The 19,737-nt window shown below is 52.7% G+C and overlaps 6 protein-coding genes across 6 annotated transcripts; 5 read left to right on the top strand and 1 right to left on the bottom strand.

Moving 5' to 3' along the window:
• Nucleotides 1-1,239: 1,239 nt before the first annotated feature.
• ENH_00006880 (hypothetical protein, conserved) lies at nucleotides 1,240-1,775 on the bottom strand (the record flags this gene model as incomplete). The annotated part of the gene is made up of 2 exons (XM_013578305.1): nucleotides 1,240-1,266; nucleotides 1,386-1,775. The coding sequence occupies 2 exons, from the start codon at nucleotides 1,773-1,775 to the stop codon at nucleotides 1,240-1,242; spliced, it is 417 nt and encodes a 138-aa protein (XP_013433759.1).
• A 525-nt stretch (nucleotides 1,776-2,300) lies between these two features.
• On the top strand, nucleotides 2,301-3,567 carry ENH_00006890 (hypothetical protein, conserved; the record flags this gene model as incomplete). Its single annotated transcript, XM_013578306.1, has 3 exons — nucleotides 2,301-2,376; nucleotides 2,731-3,153; nucleotides 3,449-3,567. The coding sequence occupies 3 exons, from the start codon at nucleotides 2,301-2,303 to the stop codon at nucleotides 3,565-3,567; spliced, it is 618 nt and encodes a 205-aa protein (XP_013433760.1).
• A 673-nt stretch (nucleotides 3,568-4,240) lies between these two features.
• ENH_00006900 (LCCL domain-containing protein, related) lies at nucleotides 4,241-5,703 on the top strand (the record flags this gene model as incomplete). The annotated part of the gene is made up of 4 exons (XM_013578307.1): nucleotides 4,241-4,498; nucleotides 4,922-5,005; nucleotides 5,073-5,355; nucleotides 5,612-5,703. 4 exons carry the CDS (start codon nucleotides 4,241-4,243, stop codon nucleotides 5,701-5,703), a joined length of 717 nt encoding a protein of 238 aa, XP_013433761.1.
• Nucleotides 5,704-5,743: 40 nt separating this feature from the next.
• Nucleotides 5,744-6,385, top strand: ENH_00006910 (hypothetical protein, conserved; the record flags this gene model as incomplete). Its single annotated transcript, XM_013578308.1, has 1 exon — nucleotides 5,744-6,385. One exon carries the CDS (start codon nucleotides 5,744-5,746, stop codon nucleotides 6,383-6,385), a length of 642 nt encoding a protein of 213 aa, XP_013433762.1.
• A 155-nt stretch (nucleotides 6,386-6,540) lies between these two features.
• On the top strand, nucleotides 6,541-7,141 carry ENH_00006920 (hypothetical protein, conserved; the record flags this gene model as incomplete). Its single annotated transcript, XM_013578309.1, has 3 exons — nucleotides 6,541-6,712; nucleotides 6,787-6,960; nucleotides 7,122-7,141. 3 exons carry the CDS (start codon nucleotides 6,541-6,543, stop codon nucleotides 7,139-7,141), a joined length of 366 nt encoding a protein of 121 aa, XP_013433763.1.
• A 3,938-nt stretch (nucleotides 7,142-11,079) lies between these two features.
• Nucleotides 11,080-18,794, top strand: ENH_00006930 (N-terminal acetyltransferase complex subunit NARG1, putative; the record flags this gene model as incomplete). The annotated part of the gene is made up of 14 exons (XM_013578310.1): nucleotides 11,080-11,154; nucleotides 11,369-11,595; nucleotides 12,146-12,344; nucleotides 12,699-12,871; nucleotides 13,173-13,415; nucleotides 13,638-13,921; nucleotides 14,181-14,668; nucleotides 14,874-15,001; nucleotides 15,472-15,795; nucleotides 16,274-16,575; nucleotides 17,059-17,175; nucleotides 17,640-17,825; nucleotides 18,270-18,472; nucleotides 18,741-18,794. 14 exons carry the CDS (start codon nucleotides 11,080-11,082, stop codon nucleotides 18,792-18,794), a joined length of 3,003 nt encoding a protein of 1,000 aa, XP_013433764.1.
• Nucleotides 18,795-19,737: the final 943 nt, after the last annotated feature.

The following is a 19,737-nucleotide window of genomic DNA, read 5'->3' on the forward strand; positions in this document are numbered from 1 at the left end:
TCGTGAGACTGTGCGGCGGAACTATGCTGCGTTAGTAAAATGCCACTTTTTGTAGAGTTACCTGGGGGCGTTCCTGGCCGCGTTGTGGATGCGCCGCTGGTCTTTTTATCCACAGTGAACACGAAAGCAAGCAAGAGATATCGTGTTGCAGCAGCGGCAGCCTTGCTGGCTGCTTCGTTGTGCGCGCCCACTGGACAACGCGCGTAAAAGCCCCTTGTAAAATAAAGAGACGCAAGCCTGTGTGTCTTTGGCCAGCGGCCAGCGGAAAATTATTTGAACTAACTTTCGCGGTGACCAAGGGGTTCAGCCTCCCACAGATGAGCAGCTTTACTCTCTGTTCTCTTCCGGGCCCTGGGGACTCCGGGCTTTCTACTGTGGCACTGTTTGTCTCTATCTGTTCGGGCTGCCTTCACCTCTGGCTGCGTTTGTTTCTGTAGTTGTCTGCCGCCGATTGCTTCTGCACTAATTGCCTGTCGCGCCCACGCAGCGGTGCGCGGCGGCTCTTCCCCACTGCCTCGCTGATAACAACAGAGTGGCTCTTGTGTCGCTTCCGTTTCTTTTTCGCGGTTGGCCCCCCCCTCAGCTGTACGTACACTGCAGAGCGCAGCGGCTGCAGCGACGTGGCAGTTCACCCCCACTTATTGCTCTGAGCGCGTACGCAGATGCATTTTTTAGGAACAGAAATAGTGCTGAATTCTTCTCTCGTCAGGCTCGCTGGTGCCAGGTGCAGTTGTAGTCGAGCTGTACGTACACCCCAAGACAGCCGCTTCCTCAATAGTAAGAGCCAGTTAGCTCACCTTTTGTCCTCTACGTCTTGGATTAACATTAATTATTCATTAGTTATTCATTAATTATTCACAATCAACGGCCCTTGGGCCAGACTATCTCTTCAGATCTCTCACAGGCACCCCATCTGCGAATGATTCGAGGTCAATTGCTCAGGGACGATGAGATACGGATTTTCTAAATTAAAAAGAAGCAAATTTAAAATTGTTTTTTGAATAAGAGATCCCTGAGGCCTCTTGCCGCCTGGCCTCGCACCAGCAGCGCCCACCAGACCATGCTTCGAGCATGTGTAAGAAGGGAAAAGATGAAAAAAGAAGTCCTCAGTTACATTTTCGAGCTAAAGAAAGCCGCGTCCCGTTGACACTGTGCTCTGAGAGCCCCTCAGAAGTTCGAAGGACTCAGAAAGGATTTAAAAGCATTTAACTGCAGAGAGCCGAAGGCCGCGAGCACAACTTAAATGTCGCGGACATGTGACAGCACCTGAAAACAAAACAAAAGAAAATTGACGAGTTGCTGCTCCCCGCAGTTTTCAAAATTGAGGTGTACGTACAGCTGCACTGTGGCGCATCGACGCACTGCACAACGGGGAACAGACATACCATGGCACATATTTCTTCCGTGGTTTTTGGGGGAGGCTGCCGCCGTCCTTTGGTCTTAGTCTTTCGTTTTTTTGCACTCTTGGGTTTGGTCTTTGCTTCTAGCTTGCCTGAGTTGGAGCTTGCAGGCTCTGCCGTGGGCAGCTTTCTTCTATAGTTGCCTTGCGCCCTTCGCAGAGTGTCCTTGTCGAGCGAGAGTTTGCGCAGGCGGGACTTGAGGTCTCTTTTGGGTTGAAACTGTTCATAGAATTTCTCTTCCATGTACTCTTTCACTCGGTCCCGCTTTTGGCCGCCCGCGAGGGACCCGCAGCGGCTCTTCCCAGTTGCGGATTTCGACTTTCTCAAAGTCTGCAGAGGCGCAGTGCTGCCCGTAGGCGCCACCGTGACCTTCATCTTGAACTGGGATGAACTCGCTCTTTGAATTGAAACTCAAAATCACTTTTATGCCATAGTGAATGCAAGGCAACTCCAGGTGTATGTACACTCTGGTGCCGCGAAGGCCGTAGCGATCGAGTAAAGAAACCTCCGTCCGGCAATTGAAGGCCAGAGTATAAGGTCTAATGCGGCTTATCCGTTTCCTTGTAGCCGCGTTGAATTTCGCTTAACTTGAACTTAAAAGGACTTAGCTTTAGGGTTCCTTTAGTGCAGCTTCCCTTTTTTTGCAAATTGAATTCGCCGCATGCAAGTTAGGGCTGGCAGTCCTCGGTGGACCGGGGCCCCACAAATGACATCTTTGTGCAGATCCGAGGCAGCAAAAAAGCTAATAAACTTTGATTTTAACACCAATGGGAGCTATTTAAGCCAGGAAGCCGCTGCTTTCCCCTATACCCCCTCCCCAGTTGCTGCGAGTGACTCAGAGAGCCGCAGCTAACCACTGGCCGGCGAAGCTGAGGGGCGCAAATCGCCTTCAGCAGCGCCATGAAAGGCGTGAAGGCCGACGCTGCAGGCGGCGCCGACCCCCGGAAGTGGGCGAGGGAAGGCGTCGAGCGCCACGGTGAGCGACAGCCCAGCCTGCAGCAGCAGCAGAAGCTGCACCCCCGCTGCAACACATCTGCCGCTGCTGCTGCTGCTGCAGCTGCTGCAGCACCAGCAGCTGCTGCAGCTGCTGCAGCAGCAGCTGCTGCTGCCGGTTGACTGCCTTCTGGCTTTCGAGCTGCTGCTGCTGCTGGTGCGTGGCCGCTGCTCGCTGGGCAGCTGCCGCCGCTGCTTGCCTGCCCCCCGTCCCGCAGCAGCAGCAGCTGCTGCTGCAGCTTCGTTCCGCAGCAGCAGCAGCTGCTGCTGCGGCTTCGTTCCGCAGCAGCAGCAGCAGCGAAGGCCCGCGCTGGCGTGCAGCGTGTGCTGCGCGCAGGCCCCGTGACTTCGGAACCCCCCACCTACCCCAGCAACAGGGAAGTGCCGCGGGCCGCGGAACTGGACGAGGCGGGGGCGAGCGCTGTGCTGACTGCGCGGCTGCTGGCCAACCACTGGCGCACTGGGGAGTGCAGCATAGGCGAGCGGCGCAGCAAGCTGGAGGGCCGGAACTACGGCACTGGGAGCTGCGCCTGCAGCTGCGACTACGAGGCCCAGAAGGAGGCCATTGTCTCTTACTGCGGCGAGGCCTTTTTCCCCGCGGAGCTGCTGCACAGCAGGTTCGTGCGCGTCCCCAGGGGGGCCCCCCGGGGCCTCCCCGGCGACTCCAAGCGCCTGCGCCTCAAGGAAATGGAGCAAAAGGAAAACGAAAACAAAGCTGCGGACGACAAGGCCAACGCAAACGCGAAGGCCGCCGCAGAGGGTGGGCGCTGCTGCTGCTTGCTGCCACTGGCTCCCGCTGCTGCTGCCTTCCTGCTGCTGCCTGCCCTCCCGCTGCTGCCCGCTGCTGCGCACAAGGCCCAGAACTTGCGCTTTGCAAGCAGAACCCGAAGATCCTCCGGCCTCCACGTGGCGCTGGAGAGGCGCTCTGCTGCAGCGGATCACTCGGCTGCCCCTAGCAGCTAGCTAGCTAGCCAGCTAGCTAGCTAGCTAGCTGGGTGGCTGGCTTGGTACCTAGATCCTTGCGAGCTTGCGTTGTGTTTGCGCTGGTGGCTCAGAGGAACTGTTTGCTGCTGAAGAGGACGACTTCGGGGGCGATGACTACGCGCACGACTACTACGCTGATGAAGACCTCGACGATCACTTAGATGATGGAGACGACGGCGGGATCCTCTAGGGAACTTCATTCGACCTCTTTGTCATTCATTAATGCAAGTTCATGCCGCTGTGAATATTCTCCAGCTTTTTAGTTGAAGCAGTTTTTGCCTGCATATGCCCGGTCATTCCTGACACGAGGATGCTACTGGGCTGCGGCTTTTCTTTTCTCGTCAAATAACCACATAAATTTCCAAATTTAAAATTAGCAGTTCATGAATTTGAAATGATGCACTGTTGTCGTCACTGACATGACGCTGATCTTTGCTGAACTTCAAACCGACCGCCAGTATCCGCTGTGTCCACGGACGAATAGCATGTGTGCCTAGCTCTTTGAAAGTAAAACAGGGAAAAAGGAAGCGGTGCATTCATTTAGTCTTAAAGCTCTGCAGTCTCGTTAGGTTAGCTTCTGTGGCATCGCTGAATGGACCTGCTTTCGCGCCCAAGCAGTTTCGTCGTACGTACAGTGCGGGCGGCTCATGGTATCAGAAAGCAGAGCCGCTCGAGGGGAATTGGTGGAGCCTTTCTAGAGGGAAGCGCGTCGAATAATTGGATTTAGCTGGTGTTCGTGCTTTCGGTTGCTTTCTTCACTATGAAGGCGACTGCGCTGCTGTCACTTGCAGTCGCCGTGGCTGCATCCTTAGCGGGCTTGGGTCGCAGCCAGGAAACTTCGTCCGATTTTTATGTCTTTAACGATGCCTCTGCAACTTCTACGTATGGAAGCGGCTTCGAAGCTTCCCGGGCGCTTCAGCCGGGGACCGGCTACTGGTCTAGCGCTGGAGATCACGCAACTGACGAACAAGGTAGACGCTCGCAAACATGAAATATCTGCATCTCCCACGGCTTTCTTCCCCTCAGTCTCATGGAGTGGTACCCTCGAGGTCCCCGGAAAGCTCAAAGGTGTCCGGATCCGCTGGGAATATGCACCTCAGGTTTGCACTGAATTCTTATTTGTGTGTGCCTGGCTATTCCGTGACTCTCTCTGCTGCGCTCGCGATGCAGGAAGTGGAAATATCGACGTCTGCTGACGGCCAGAACTTCTTCGTCGTAGTGCCTTGGAGGCCGACTGCAGGCACTGGCGGTAACCTTGGGCGAATAATAATTCTTCTGGACTAATTAGATAGGGCGTTTGCAGCTTCTTTTGACGAAATAATCTCCTTCAGCGCTCCCCAAGAGTGCCGCGTGGTCGTGGTCACTATGCGGAAGGCTGTGAATCAGTTTTTTGGAATAAATCAAATAACTCCAATTGGAGCCGGGCAGCCGCTGTTCCTGATTGTCGCGGGGGTGACAAGTCCCTCAGGGGAAATGTGTCTGGAGGCAAGCCTCTTCTTCTTTGTCTCATTTCCCCAAGTCCAGTCTTGTGGACTTCGCCGCAGGTTGAAGGGGGGAAAGTGAACAAAGAGGGCTCGCGGGTAGTCCTGAGTCCGTGTGAAGACGCGATAGCCCTGGGGGACGGCCGGGTGGGTTTTTGAAAAGATCTTTTCTTCTTTTTCTTTTCATTTTCTCTTTTTCCGGCCTTCCCCGCAGGAGCTGTGGCTCACAAATCCGCAGGGGCAAATTGTGAGCGCCCGCAGCCAGCCGCCGCAGTGCCTGGTGCTGCAGGGCGGCGACACAACAGGCAAGTGGCGCTGGAGAAGCAGATTCGAACTTGTTGCAAATTTCAAATTGAACTTCAGACGGAGGAACTGTCTCCCTCTCCAAGTGCTCGCGAGCCCTCGAGGAAGGCGACGGCCGCTCCTCCTGGGCCTTCCAGGCCAACTCCCAGCTGCGCCTCGCCAAGGGGGGGTCTTGGTGCATGACTCAGAAGAATGTGAATGGCTCCACTGCGGGGCTTGCAGACCTCATTGCTGGTTCTGCGGCCACGGCGGAGGCCTCCAGCAGCGCCGATGAGGCCCACGGGCCCCAGAAAGCTGTCGACAGAGACACGAACACCTCCTGGGCGTCTGAGCTTTTCGAGGAAAGCGACGAGTTCCCAGTCACTCTGGACATCGACATAGGTCGGTCTTCTTTCGTTTGCTTGCGGAGAAGACCCACAAACTTGCGGTCTTCAATTTTTTCAGGAAAAGTTGTACGGCTCGCCGCGGCGCGAATTGAATGGGAACAGCCAGCCCTCGCCTACACCATTCAAGCCAGCGTCGACGGCGCTGCCTACATGTGAGCTCGCCTTCAATTCAAAAGTTTGCACTGCTGAGATTTAAATGCGCGATTTCGGGGCCAGCGACGTTGTTCACAACGAGGCGAATCCCGCGGTGTCCACCAAGGACCCCTTGGACGGCGTGGCCGCGCAATATGTTCGGATTAAGATGCAGCGACCCCACCCTCGGCTGGGGAAGTACGAGGAAAAGTACAGATATGCAATAAAAGAAATTAATATATTTGCTGGCAAACTTGAGCCCGCGGTTGGGGACTGCCGCGAGGCCGCCAGCTCCGACGATGCGCGAGACAAATATTTCATATATTATGTTTCTGGGTTTGATGAGGACTTTGCGCGAAAAACGACGACACTGGGAGTAGACGTGATTGCAAAGAGAAAAAGCCTTGAAGAAATCTCCGGAAAACTCGAAGAACTCTTCGCCGAAATGGACGACTGCCGAGAGGAGAAAATTCAGCAGAGGCAGCGCATCAAGGCCTTAAGAGCAACGGCTGGCCGTTTAATGGCCAACTTCCAGCTAGTTGCAGGAAGGGCAAAAGCGTACTCCATTATGCAACTACTGCCAGGTAGGCAGTGCCACAAGGGATCTTTTTCCTCATCTCGCCACTCACTTTCCCGCAATTTCTGCAGGCGACTCCGCAGAACACCCCGCAATGGACTGTTACTGGGCGAAGTCGAAGATCCCTGAAGCCGTCTCAGGCTTCTACTGGTAGGCCACTTGACACTTGCAGATTCGATTTTGAAGGCAATAAGCCCTGATGACATTCTTGTGCCGCCCCCAGGGTGCTCCCCAGATGCGCCAGCAAAGCCTTGAGGGCCTACTGCGACATGGAAAGCAGCACAATGATTTATGTAATGACGAAACAAGAAATTCCGAGAGTTCGGGGACGCCCAGCGGGTCTCTTGGCAAGCGCCAACGACATCCGGCAGGCCTGCGGCTCCGTGGGCCTGCAGCCATTTGTGCCCCGCGCGGTTTCGCAAATTTACAGTGCCATGAAGGCTGCGAAGCAGATGGGTAATGAGTTGGAGTGAACAAAAGACTGAATTAGAGAAAAGGAGAATTCACTTCATCTTCGACTTTTGTCTTAGGTTTGCAGCTGGACAATGAAGAGGGAATCCCCATCGCCTTCGATCAAGGCTGCAGCTACGCCGCCTGCTCAGGCACTTTCCGGGACTTGTACGATGGCACAACGGACTTGACGGGATTGGCGCTCGCGCTTGCCTCCGCAGACAGCAGCGTGACATCTTCTTCAGACACAGCAGGTTCATTCTCATTTCGCTTTTTCGGCTTTCCCTGCTGATTCAACTTTCCCTACTTGTCACTGGCTTTCCAGGTCTGGGCAGGGCCAGCAACGGGAGGCTGAGCTACTTTGCCTTGGCGACTACGCCGTTGGCCGCTGTCTTGTGTTCAACAAATGCCACAGGGGAGGCCGAACAAGCGTGAGATGAATTTGTCTCAGTTTTTTACGGCGAGCACAAGTCCCTTCAGACCAGCACTGGCTCTGTCGTGCGAGGACGTGATGGAGGGGCACGAGGCCTTTAAAGGAACTATAAGCGTAAGTCTAAAGTCCCTCTCAAGGCGTCTTCATGCATATTCGCTTATTTTCAAAACGCGACAGACAAACATCCTGGTGGAGTGCCCACCAGGCTGTGCGGAGGTTGCAGCAGCAACTGTTTTTGGATCTGACGGCATTTATGCCGAAAGGAGCGCCATTTGCAAGGCTGGAATTCACGCGGGGCTCATCAAGAGCGGGGGAGTATTCAGTGTCTCAATTGAGTCACCCATTTATTCTTTTGAGGGCTCCAAACAAAACGGAGTGGAGTCGAAATCACTGCAGCTTCCCCCTGGCGACGCCATAAGAAGCATGCGGGTATTCAAGATCGAAGAGGTTCGCAACTGCCTATTTTCGTCTTTACAAAAAAACTTGGTCCAAAATGAGCAAACAGGAATGTCCAGGGGAGGCAACAGAACACTCAGCCGCCTCCCCATCTTCGCAGCTTCCGCTGACGTCTTTTGTTGAACTTGAAAGCCGCACTACAGCGGCACCCACAACAGCCTCTGCGGCTGCGCCGCCGGTCTATGACCCGGCCTTGGCTGTGGCTTTCGAAGCAGCTAAAGACAGAATCTGTAAGTGGCATCCCAGTTGCGTTTCAGACCATTATAGGCACTACACAACATTTTGGTCTCAGTGGCAACACACGGCATTGATCCTGTGGCCGTGAAAGACGCCAAAACAGACGCCGGAATTACTGTAGGGGAGGTGCGCAAGCGAGTGAAGCCTGCAGAGCAGTTAAGCGAAAGCACGTACTCGGAGGCAGTTCAACTGTGAGTCAAAGAATCTCTCAAACCCTCCACAAAAGCCCGTTTCAGAGTTTCTGTTTTAGATTTAGAGACGTAGAAACGCTAACTTACCGGCTGCTGGCGGCCTCGGCTGGGGCGGCGACGCGGCTGGAGTACCTGCAGGAGGAGCTGAAACACCTGGAAGAGAAGCACATTGCGCTTCAGGGGTTTCAGAGTTACCACCTGAAGCCGCAGGACACTTCATTTGAAAAAGAATTTGTAGTCGAAGACAGTTCCTTCACCAGAGGCGGCCCCAGCCACTGGGGCTTCGCTCTTCTCGTAGCTGAACACCCAAACGTGTTCGGGCAGTCTTCCTCTATTAAGGGCGTTTCGGAAGTGCACGGCACATACGCCTTTCTGCGGCGGCGAAATCTTTATGATTTTGTGCTCCACGTGGAATTCCTAGTGAGCCGCAGCAGCAAACTTCTCTTGCAAAACAGATCAACTCAAGCACGAACTGCTAACTCCAGCCCATGGGAAGCGGCGGCGTAGGCATAGGCTTCCGAATGAAGGATCGGGACAACGGCTATCTCTTGCTGATGCATCAAAAGGCGGGGAAGAAGAAACTGCTGAGATTGGATAAAGGAGTCCCAAAGATAGTCGCAGAACGTAAAGACGGAGGTTTTGTGCAGGGCATTTGGCACAAAGTACGGATTCAGGCGACTGGCGGCCATATAAAGGTTTGCGTGGGGGATGAAGACGCGGAGCCCGCTGAGATATTCTCGTAGGGAATTGTTCCGAGTTTCATATTTCAAATTTATTTTTAAAAAATGTGTTTTGCGCAAACGGCAAACGTCACGGGCCACCAGAGCACTGGACGAGCGGTTTGTGTCTGGCACTGTCGCCTTCTTCTCCTCAGCAATGCAAGACGGAGTATATTTCGATAAACTGAAGATCGAGGCCCAGCCTTGCCAAACGCCGCAGGTTTCGCCGCCGCCGCTCCCCCCTGTGTGCTCAGTGTTCGTGGAAAGCTACTTCAGCAGCGTCAGCGCGCTGTATGCCATAGTAGACGGGGCCGACAAGGGCGGCTCCGTGGGCCACTGGGAGTACCGGGTAAGCAAGTGGAGCCGCAGCTGCAGCTGCAAGCCACAGAGACCAACAGTTCGCACGCAGGACGGAGTCCGGGGAAGGAACAAAGTATTGGTGCAGCTGAACGCAGTGCGCGGGCCAGCGGACGTCGGCACCATCGCTGTGCTGAAGGGCCAGCGAACATGTAAGCATTTCTTTTCACTTAACTTTAAAGAAAGCAACTCTTAGCCCGCTTTATTCAGGCAGAAACGGCCGACTGTCTGTCGACTTCTTCCCACAGTGCACCAAAGGGACCATTGGTGCAGTTTTCCGGTATTCTTCGGAGGCGAACTACATGACAGTGGAGGCAACGGCCACGGAGTGCGTTAGCAAGTCCATTAAATGCACTAACTGCTTTATTTCAGGATTTAATTAATATTAATTTACGATGTTGTGCGTGAATGTGCCTACTTCTGTCCACTCCCACTCCTCTGGCAAGCCCACCCCTTCGCCCGCAGACTCCGGCTGCGAGTTGTCGTGGACAAAAAAGCCGCAGTCCTCGCCAGGTCGCCCCTGAAGCTGCAGCTCAACGGCTGGCACTCCCTTCAAGTTGCATTTGAGGGGCCCCGAGTAGTGGCTCGCGTAGAGACCCCAGCTGGGGAGACTGTGAAGCTGCTGGGGGAGGCCTCCGCCCAGCAGGGGTTTCCCAGCGATGGGGCCATCGGGCTATCTGCGTACAACTGCGGAGGCGTTGCCTTTGATGAGTTTGAGCTGTCGCCGCTTGTTAAGCCTGAGTCCGAAGCGGACTCGAGATTCGCGGGCGTCACCTCTAGAGTGGCTGCCACTGAGAAAGCTTGGTATGTTCTGTTCGCCGCGTCGTTTCTGACTTCGATTCTTGCATGCAACGCATGCATGTTGCAACTGAATCGCTACATAGGTCGCCGTGCGTCGAGAATGTGCACATTCTGGCGCGGCGGGAACACTGTGCAGAAATGCTGCGTAACAAGGAGCGGGAAAGACAGATCTTGTGCCCCATGGAGTACTGCCACGAGTGCTGCTCCTTCCAGACAAGCCTTCTTAGCCCTAGCCACAAGATCCGCTGTGAAAAGAGCTGCATGCGGAACAACGAGGAGGCCCACAACACCGAAGCGCTGCTGCAGGCAGCCGTGGTGCGCTGCGCCAAGGGAGGCGACAAGAGATCTGCTCTGTGTTCGCAAGTACGCCGTTTGCATGAAAAATGCGAATAAAAAAGACTACTTTAGAACTTTCAGGATGATGATGAGTGCTTGTTTCAAGCATGCAACCTCTGTTGTGAAGGCGCCGCAGCAGGAGACGGTGCCTGGTCGCGTCAAGAGGTGTCCGAGTGCCGGAGCCACTGCCGCCCCCCCAGCCCTTCTTCGGTCTCTTTGAAATCAGAAAGCGAATTATAAAACAGAAATGCAAAATAAAACTGCTGCAAACTCCAGACAACACCAACGCAGCCGCATGCACGCCTCCTGGAAGCCGAGTCGGCTACCAAGGCCTTCCCCACCACGTCGACTCGGGAGAGCGCTGTTCACGTCTACCCATGAGAGGCCCTTAGCATCTTGAAATGCCGGGATGGAGAATCCGTGCCTTGCTGTTTGTTGTTGAGCTACACCGTAGTTGTGGCGTTAGCGGCGTCAAGCAGGGCGGCGGTTGCTCGCCTTGAATGCTGCAGCAGCCAGAAGAGGGGCTCCCGCCGCGGCGTTATGCTGAAATTGCCTCCTCAGAGCCTTCCAGCCTTTCCCCTCGCCACTGCGTGTGAGCCGCTGCCACACAGATGGGTGCCTGAGTGCCCCTGCTGACCCCCCGCCTTGGCTCTGCTGCTGCATGCAACGACTGACGGCCTCAGAACGCGCTGCTGTGCCACTCCTTTTGCTACCAGCAGCAGCTGGCGCCTCCATGGCCGCTTAGGGCTCCCATCCTGAGGCGTCTGAGCTGTCAGTGCACTCCGTGGGCGCCTGCGGCGGCCCCGGCTTCTCGAGGGAATTCCAGAAAAAGGCCTTTTGAAGATGAGGGCAAACAACGACACTCCCAGCTGGCGGGCTCTGCCCAGCAAGGAGCAATCGGTCTTCAAGCACATGATGGTGGGCGATCTGTTCCCCTACCGTTTAGCCCAGCAGAGGCAACTGTTGCTGCAACTGCAGCAGCAGCAGCAGCAAAGCAGCAGCAAAGCAGCAGCAAAGCAGCAGCAAAGGCAGCCCACGCTTCCCCTAGTTGGCCAGTGTGGGCGTCTGCGAGCCGCTGTGTGTGGCGCTTATGGCCTGGCTTTGCTGCTGCCGCTGTGCTGTTTGGCTGCAGTGGCTGTATGAACAAAAGCACAACAAGAAAGCCATCAAGCAGGCAGACTTGATCCTCAAGAAGTTTCCCGAGCACGGGGAAACGCTGTCTATGAAGGGCCTGATCTTGTCAAACATGGGCGCGGAAAAAAAGCAAGAGGCTTATGACTATGCCAAAAGAGGCCTCAAAGCGGACATTACCAATTGCGTTTGCTGGCACGTGTTGGGTCTGCTGTACAGACAGGACAAGTACGCGGAAGCTGGTGGCTTGCAGTTGCACTGCACTTGAAAAAGGACACGGACAAATGCGCAAATTCACACAAGTTAGGAAGTAGTTAATAGTGGCCAGCTGCCCAGGGCCCCTGCAGCTCCTGCTGCAGCTGGGGCGGCCCAGATGCCACACTGAGGGAGACCCACACAAACCACTTTTATAATTTGAGGCCCCTGGTTGCCTCCCAAAGATGCTTATGTGAATATAAACGGGAACAGTTGGGTGGAGCTGCCAGTGCTGCTTAGACTGTCCGTCATATTATACATTTTGCGCCTTAACTGTGGCTTGGATATTATCTATTTGTACAAACTTGTGCATGCTTGATTCAACAGATACTGCTGCTAATGCGGATCCTGTTAAACCCCGTGAAACGAAGGCAGCTCGTGGCATGGTGCCTCTGCAGCTGCAGCGCCGCTGGAGTTTCAATGAGCAATCCAGCCTCTCTGTGAATGTGGCAGCAGATGATTTGACACTGGGGTGACTAATTCAAGTTGAAAAGTCTTTTGTGATTCATTATTTGGTCGTCAGGGACTACGCAGAGGCTTCGAAGTGCTTCATCCAAACCCTTCGGCTGGACCCGAACAACTACCCCGCGATGCGCGATTTGGCCAACTTGCAAATTCACGAAAGAAATCTGGACGGCTTTCTTGAGACCCGCAGGCACATATTGAAAGCCAGATCCAGGTTTATAAGGGAGTGGGCAGCTTTCGCCATGGCTAACCACCTGGTAATATCCCTTCACTTGCAACTTCAGTTCGGTTGAATTCATTGAAACACCTATTGTGCCTTATTCCAAGCAAAAGAACGCCTTAGTTGAGTGTAAAGAATGAGCTTGCCAATTGCTAAGCATAAAAATCTAAACTTTTCATTTACTCCGGCATAGTTTATTTGGGGTTTGGCCTGGGTCGGAAGTTGAGGAATGGTGGGGTTCCATAAGAGCGATTTGAGCTGAAGGCTTTTGGCCAGGTCGCTTCATGGGAAGGCATTTGCCGAATAAGGCAACAGAAGAACGATTAAAATGCTGTAATTGAGTCAGTTCAATAAGTCAACAAGACTAAATTGTATGCCTTTTCGTGCGTAGGTGGGTCGCTTGACTATAGCCCAGGAGATACTGGGCGAGATGGAGAACCAGTTTGGAGAGTCTCGCGACCTAGACGCTTTTGAGAAGAGCGAAATAATGCTGTACAAGGCCGCCATACTTGAGGAGATGGGGGAGTACAAGCAGTGCTACGATTATCTCACCACGAGGGAACAGTAATACCTCACGCTAAGAATACTTCTGCTGAGGCTCCCGCTGATGCCGCTTCTGCTTTTTCTGCCTCTCTTACTGCTGGTAGCGCCAGTTCCGCTGATGCTGTTGTCGCTACTAGTATTGTTCCTCCTACTGGTGGTGTTGATGTTGATGCCGCTACTGTGGCTGCTGTTTGCGTTTCTTCTGTGGAGTGTTTAGCCTATACGGTTGCTGCATCTGTTGATGCTGCCGCAACTCTTTTTACTGCTGCTACTGCTGCTGTTGCAGACACTCTGTGTGCGTGTAGTCTCCGTTGCTGCGCAGAGCCATACTGGACGAGACGGCGCTACTAGAGGCTCAGGGCCGAATGGCGATTTTCCTGCGGCAATTCGATTTGGGCCGGGTGGCTTACAGACGCTTAATGGAGATAAACAAAGACAACGAGCGCTATGTGTTGGGCTTTATGGCTTGCGATGAAAATGAAGATATCAGAAATCTTTTTGCCCTGCCCAAGTGCTGCCTCAGTGGGGCGGTGGGCAAGGCCGACTCCCTCGACTACTTGAAGCTGTAGGTTGCTACTCCTGCTACTTATTTGTTCGATTTTCTCTTATGCTTTTATTTTGTCCAAGATAGCTGAAAGCGCTCAATCTTGAACCTTGGTAAATATGTCCAAATCTCTACGGACCTCTCAAATGTGCTGACCTCGGCCAGTGGGCCTGCTACTGTTGTTGTTCCACCGAAGTTGCGCACGAGAGCTTGTGTGCGTGTTTGTGTCTCCTGCTGCTGCAGCAAGCAGCTCCAGGACGGCCGCATCTTTGCTCCCGTTTCAAGTGCTCCCCCCTACATATATTTGATGCCCGGGGCGCTGCGGTCGTCTGGGGAAGACAGCGGCGGATGGCTAGAGTCTGCGTTTACCCGGCAAGCAGCAAGAGAGGCGCAGGTGCAGCAGCAGGAACTGCAGCTTCTCAAGGGCTGGAAGAGCAGTGGACACACAGAGGCAGCTCCCCCTTCCTTCAGGATGGTCAGGGGGCTCAGTGCTGAAATGCAGGATCGCATTCTGAGCTACTTTGACGGTGGGCAGTGGAAGCGCCTATTATTTTTTTAATTTAGTGTTTCATTCAAATAATAGTAGGAAATGTGATTGACACAAATACCAATAAGATCGAAGACGATGTTATTGCAGTCCATTTGCAGCTGTAGCTAATGGAGTGCGTCACGGGTGCGACTTCATTGCTGCGTTTCAGTTTTGCTTGACTTGAAATCTTTTCCCCAAAATGTGTTTTCTTAGTTTTACAATTTGCGGGTTCTTTCTTATGTGGTTTGTCTGCGAAGATTTGAAGGTACAGCTGTCGCCCTTTCCCCTGCTGGACTACCTGAAGTTGTCTTTCTTGTCTGGGGGCCGCTTCGTTGCTGCGCTGGATGATTTCTTGCGGCCGCAGCTGCGAAAGGGCGTTGTTTCTCTTTTTGCTGCTTTGCGGCGTCTGTACACCCGAGAGCGGGCTCACTTGATCGGCACCGTGCTAGAGAGTTACGTTGAGCACCTGCAGAGAAGCCCCTCTTCATTTGGGCCTTTACTGGGGGAAAGGCGCGAAAAGAGGCAGGACGAGCCGCATTGCAGCAACACAAGTGACTCCAGCAATGCATGTTGTGGAAACTCCAAGAATTCCGAGGGTTTAATTCAAAATAATTCCCTTAATTGCTCCCAGGAGTCTGGAGAGAAACCCGAAATTGCTACTGCTCTCCTCTACGCCTATATGCTGATGGCGCAGCACTACGACTTTATGGGGAACACTGAGAAGGCTCTTCAGACCATACAAAAGGTGCGCCAGCAGCAAAATAGCAGTAGCAGCGTCAAATACAGAAAAACAATATGCAGTCACAGACACGGGAAACGATAGCGGTGCCCCGCCATTGAGCAGATCAGAACGGCCTTAGCAGCCGAGCTGCTGCGTTTGGCTGCGGGCAGCCAAGAAGAGCAGCCAAAGCACATCCACTCTGCCTTTTGTTTGTTCTGTGGCCCACCAGGCCATCGACCACACTCCAACCTTTGCAGATCTCTATCTCGTGAAAGGCAGAATCTACAAACACGCCGGCGCCTACCGGCTCGCTGCGGAACTGCACGAGAAAGCGCGCAGCCTTGACTTCGCAGATCGGTAAGCCCTCTATGTGCTTTCTGCTGCTGCAGTAGACTGTGTGGAAAGGCAACAGTGGAGGCCGCCGGAGCCAGCACAGCTGCAGCAAACAGCATGAGCCCGTTGGCGCCTAGCTGTTGGCTTCTTCGGTCCGGCTTGGCCTTTCTGCGCGAGTTCCGCTGCACGGGCTTTCAAACTCTTCTCTTGCGCTGCTGCTCTGCTTACCACATCTGGGTGGCAGACCTTCGGCTCTCCTCTGAGCTTTCACTACCGACCTTCCTGTTGTGCTTCTGTCTTTGCCTGTTTTCTTTCGTCGACAGCGCAATGGCAGCAGCAGCATGTACAGTAATTTACTCAGAAAACGAATTTGGCCGTCACTGTAGTCGACTGCTGCTTTTTGTTTTGGCGTCAAGCCAGCGACGCCGTTGTTGCTGCTGCTCCTGGTGAGCGGGAGGTCTGGTTTGTGCGCTGGGGCTGCTGGTGCGCTGCAGCTACTTGAACTCGAAGTGCTGCAGCTACCTGCTGCGAATCAACAAGGCGGAAGAAGCCGTCGCCACAGCCCGCTGCTTCTCGCGCCAAGCCGACCCCGAGGACTCCCCCGACCTGCAGTGCATGTGGTTTGAGTTGAAGCGGGGCCGGGCGCTGGTGCGGCTGCAGCAGCACCAGCAGGCGCTGATGGAGTTCAACGCCACCATCAAGCACTTTGCAGATATTCACCAAGACCAAGTCGACTTCCACCCCTACTGCCTCAGAAAATCAACTTTCAGAGCCTACGTCAACTTCCTTCGCATGCAAGACAAGCTGTGGTCACACAGGTACCAGATGGCGAGAGCTGCTGGGGAATATGCGTGACGGCGTAGCGGCTAGGGCTTAGGGTTTAGGTTTGAGGGTTTATCAAATAGGGTTTAGGCTCCAGGGCTAAGCAGAATGCGGTTTCGATCTTCCCGAGCTAGCATGATTGAGGAGGGTTAGGGCTTATGGTTAAGGGCTGGTACATATGGATTGCTGAAGTATTGCGGTTTGCTATAGTGTCTGAATGCAATTAAATTGAAGGTGAACTTCATGGAACAGATGCAGCTTGGATGCAAGTTTAATAAACTTGACTTAATCTGTGCTTGTGATGAAGATTAACCGCAAACTACTACTTCTGTGCAGTTCTGCCCTGAAACAAGTGCAAGGAACAGCCAACTGGAGTTGCTGCCTCTTAATAAATGAGTTGACGCACTGGAGTGTCAAGTTATGGGTCTGTTGGATCTTTATTTGTTTTATTTGTTTGTTACTTTATTTATTCAGGTATTTTAGGGAGGCTGCCCAAGAGGCGCTAAAGATATACTTTGCCGCTCACGATGGGCTGATAGAGTTGAAGCCCGAGGCTGCTGCTAGGCCCGCTGCAGAGCCACAGAAAGAGGCTAAAGCGAAAAAGAAACAAGCAAACAAAAAGGCTAGCAAAGACCAAAAGGCAGCAACAAACTCAGAGACACAACCTGAGGAGGCCCCCCTTGCTGCTGCCCAGAATATTCTTGATAAGTATATTTGCTGCTGCGCCACCGACCCCCTCGCCCGCGCAGCTCATTATCACTTGGCCTATAGGAAAGGTAACGTAGATAGCTAAGCAGAAATTGCTGAAAAAACGAACAAACGCATAAATTATTGATGATTAACGCGCTCCAAACTGCTTGGTGGATGGCTGTTTCTCCTGTTCCACCGTCCAACTTAGTCATTTGGTTTCGCTAATCATGTGTTGCACGAAATGCGAAAATAGTGAACTCATTATACCTGTGTTTTTGCTTTATTTCCCTGCTGCTGTTTCGCGATGTCCGCTTAAGCGGTTTAGGCATCTCATGCTGGCTGCTGCCACTGTGTTATTCGTTACTGGTGCTATTGCGTGGCCAACTGCCGGTGCTGCTACGTCCTCTGCTGCTGCAGCTGCTGCACCATCTGCTGCTGTTGCTACTGCGTCCTCCACTTCTGCAGCTTTTGCTCTTACTTTCGCCATTGGTGCTGCTGCTGATGTTGCTGCTGTGTCGTCCAGTGCTGGTATTGTTGCTGCGTCAACTGCATCTGTTGCGGCTTTGCAGGCTGCGTGGTCGGGATGGTTTTGGCGCTTTCGCGTCTCAACAAACTAATTAAACGTGAAGGCACAAGTCGTTCCGTTTCCGTTCTGCTGCCGCTTCTCTACCACTTCTGCAGAGCAGGTACTTTTGCTATTCGGCTTGCTGGTATTAGTGCTCCTTTTTCTTTCTTCCTTTTTTCGTCCCCTGCTTTGGCCTCCTCATTTGTTCGTTTGTTTAAGTATGGCTTGCTTTGATATGCTTATGCTTCTTTAGGTAGTGATTCATGGCTCATGCCTCACCGCCTCTTGATTACTGCCTACACACCGAAAGTGTCTGCATACTGCACTTATCTCGTGAATGTTGTTTTCTTTCGACATTTGGCCTGTTACAACTAGTGTTGTGCTTCATTTGTTCATTTGCCGCCTTTTCCGTTTATCACTGAGTGTATGTGCTCTTTCTGTGCCCTTTGCTGCTACTTTGTTTTTTTGTCTTTGTCCCTGGTCGAGTGAGGAGCAGACAAAAAAATCTTGTAATTGTCATCTTTTCCCCCAGAATTTTACTGTAAAAACCTAAAAGTATGGCATCTATACGCCTTTGCTACTCAGCGGATCTGTCACTCATACCCAGCGAAATGGAGGCGCTGTGCATCTCTGCGCTGAGCGCCATCTTGGAGACTCCTCTGTCACCCTCTGGCTTGCAGCAGCAGCTGCAGCAGGCAGCAGACAAACTGATGGGTGATTTGCTCCTGCAGTGCAAAACAGACGCTCTTGACTTCCAGCTGCGCAAAACCGGTGAGATGCAACCCACGCTTATCAGCGTTTTGCCTATTGTTATTGCCATTACTATTGTTTCTTTTCCAATGCTTGTTCACATTCTGCTTACGTGAGCTCTTGTTGAGCAGCTAACTAGTCAAAATAACAAGCCATTCAGTACGTGTGGTCTGCTGTGTCTCGGAGGGTCTTCGTGTAAAATCGATGTTTCTTGTGTAAATCAAAATACAAATTCAAGTACAGAAGCAAATATATAGAAGCAAATATATAGTTTTACATGACAATAGGTTCATTCTAGACTATAGTATTTGGAAACTTGATATGTGTGTAATGAGATCTGTGTAATGCTCGAACTTGAAAAAATAGATTTGATTCTAGAAACGAAAAGCCCATGTGCAGCACCTGCTATCTAGCTGTGTCTCCATTTCTTCTTTCCGGCTAATTGAATAATTAATTATGTTGCAGCGCTTGAGGCCTATCTTTTGGCGGGCGAAGACGTGCCTGATGACTCGCCGTTGCTATCCTTCCCCACGCTAACAGCAGCAGCAGCAGCAACAAGCGCTGCTGCTTCTGGCGAGCGTGAGCGTCCATCCCTCGCCGACTGCGAGGCCCTGTTGCAGCAGCTGCAGCAGTTTAAAGGCAAGGAGAAGGCCTGCGAGGCACTTAAGGTAAGTTTGCCTTCGCTGCTTTTCCCCATTAGAATAGCCGGCCGTCTTTGCTGTTTCTCTTTCTCAACAACAAATAGACCAAAGTTCTAGCTGCGTGAATCTAAGGATCGCACAGGATCGCACATGCATATCTTTTTGGTACCCATTAAAGATGTGCAACGTGCACTCTGTACTGTAGATACACCTGAATAGCTGTGCACCCGCGTCCATGTGTTTATGACTCCACCATTTATTTGAAGTGCCGCTGCTGTTTTCCGGCACGGCGCAGGCGGCGTGTCGGCTTCGTTTCCCCTTGTCTGATTTATTTAACAATTCGGATTAGCGAACGGGAGGCAGAAATACACAGGCGAAAACCGGGGCGGGACGACTCAGGCAACTAAGAGACAGCACCGCCGCTGTAGGCCCGTAGGCCAGCTGGCGAGTGCTTAAAAATGCAGGTTGAAGAGGTAACGGACTTGGAAACAAAAATAAACTGAACAAAAAGAGAATAGATGGCGGCTCCACCACTAGACCCCCTCCCGAGGGTTTTGTATTCGCCTCGACGCGCTAGCGGAGAGTACAGCGGAGATCTACTGAACTGAACAGAAACAAATTGTTACTTTTGACGCTTTCGCTTCTATTATGTTCATTTGATTGCCTCTGAGGCCTGAGTAACTGCCGCCGCTGCCGAAACGCAGAATGGCAGGAACAAAGCAAAATGGGGTATTAGCTTCGAAGCAGTTTAGAGGAAAGTACGGAGCATCATTTTCATTCATTATGCAGACCGGCGCGGTTTACGGCGTACGTGGGCAACTTGGTGCCCCTATGGATTAAAATATTGTTAAGGCTTCACTTGTTTTAAGTAAAAATCCGCATTCGTTATTTTGGTTCCACTTTTCACATTAAATTTGGCTTAAATTTGAAATTGCAATGAGAAAGGCGACTCGCCGTCGCCCGCTGAAGGGATGGATGACCGGGCCGCGCGCTGTAGCGGTGGCAGGCGCGCTTCAGTGCAGCAACTGCATTAATTTGATTAGTTTATGCTATTTCTTCCTTAAAAAGAGTAAATAGGTTACTAAGCAAAGAGGGAAGCCAGCAAACAGCAGCGGGAGCGGAGGCTCGCGAACAGCGCTGCTGCTGCAGCAGCCACAGCAGCAGCACAGCAGCAGTAGCAGCATGCGGCGCTCAAGGTGCGCGACCGCGTCTGTGTTTAGGGGTTGAAAGCAGAAGACTAAGGACTAAATAAAGAGATAGGGCTGAATTTTTGCCTTGACTATATATTCTTC

The sequence above is a fragment of the Eimeria necatrix genome, genomic scaffold (genome assembly GCF_000499385.1).
Source record: "Eimeria necatrix Houghton genomic scaffold, Enh_scaff11, whole genome shotgun sequence".
Classification (NCBI taxonomy): domain Eukaryota; phylum Apicomplexa; class Conoidasida; order Eucoccidiorida; family Eimeriidae; genus Eimeria; species Eimeria necatrix.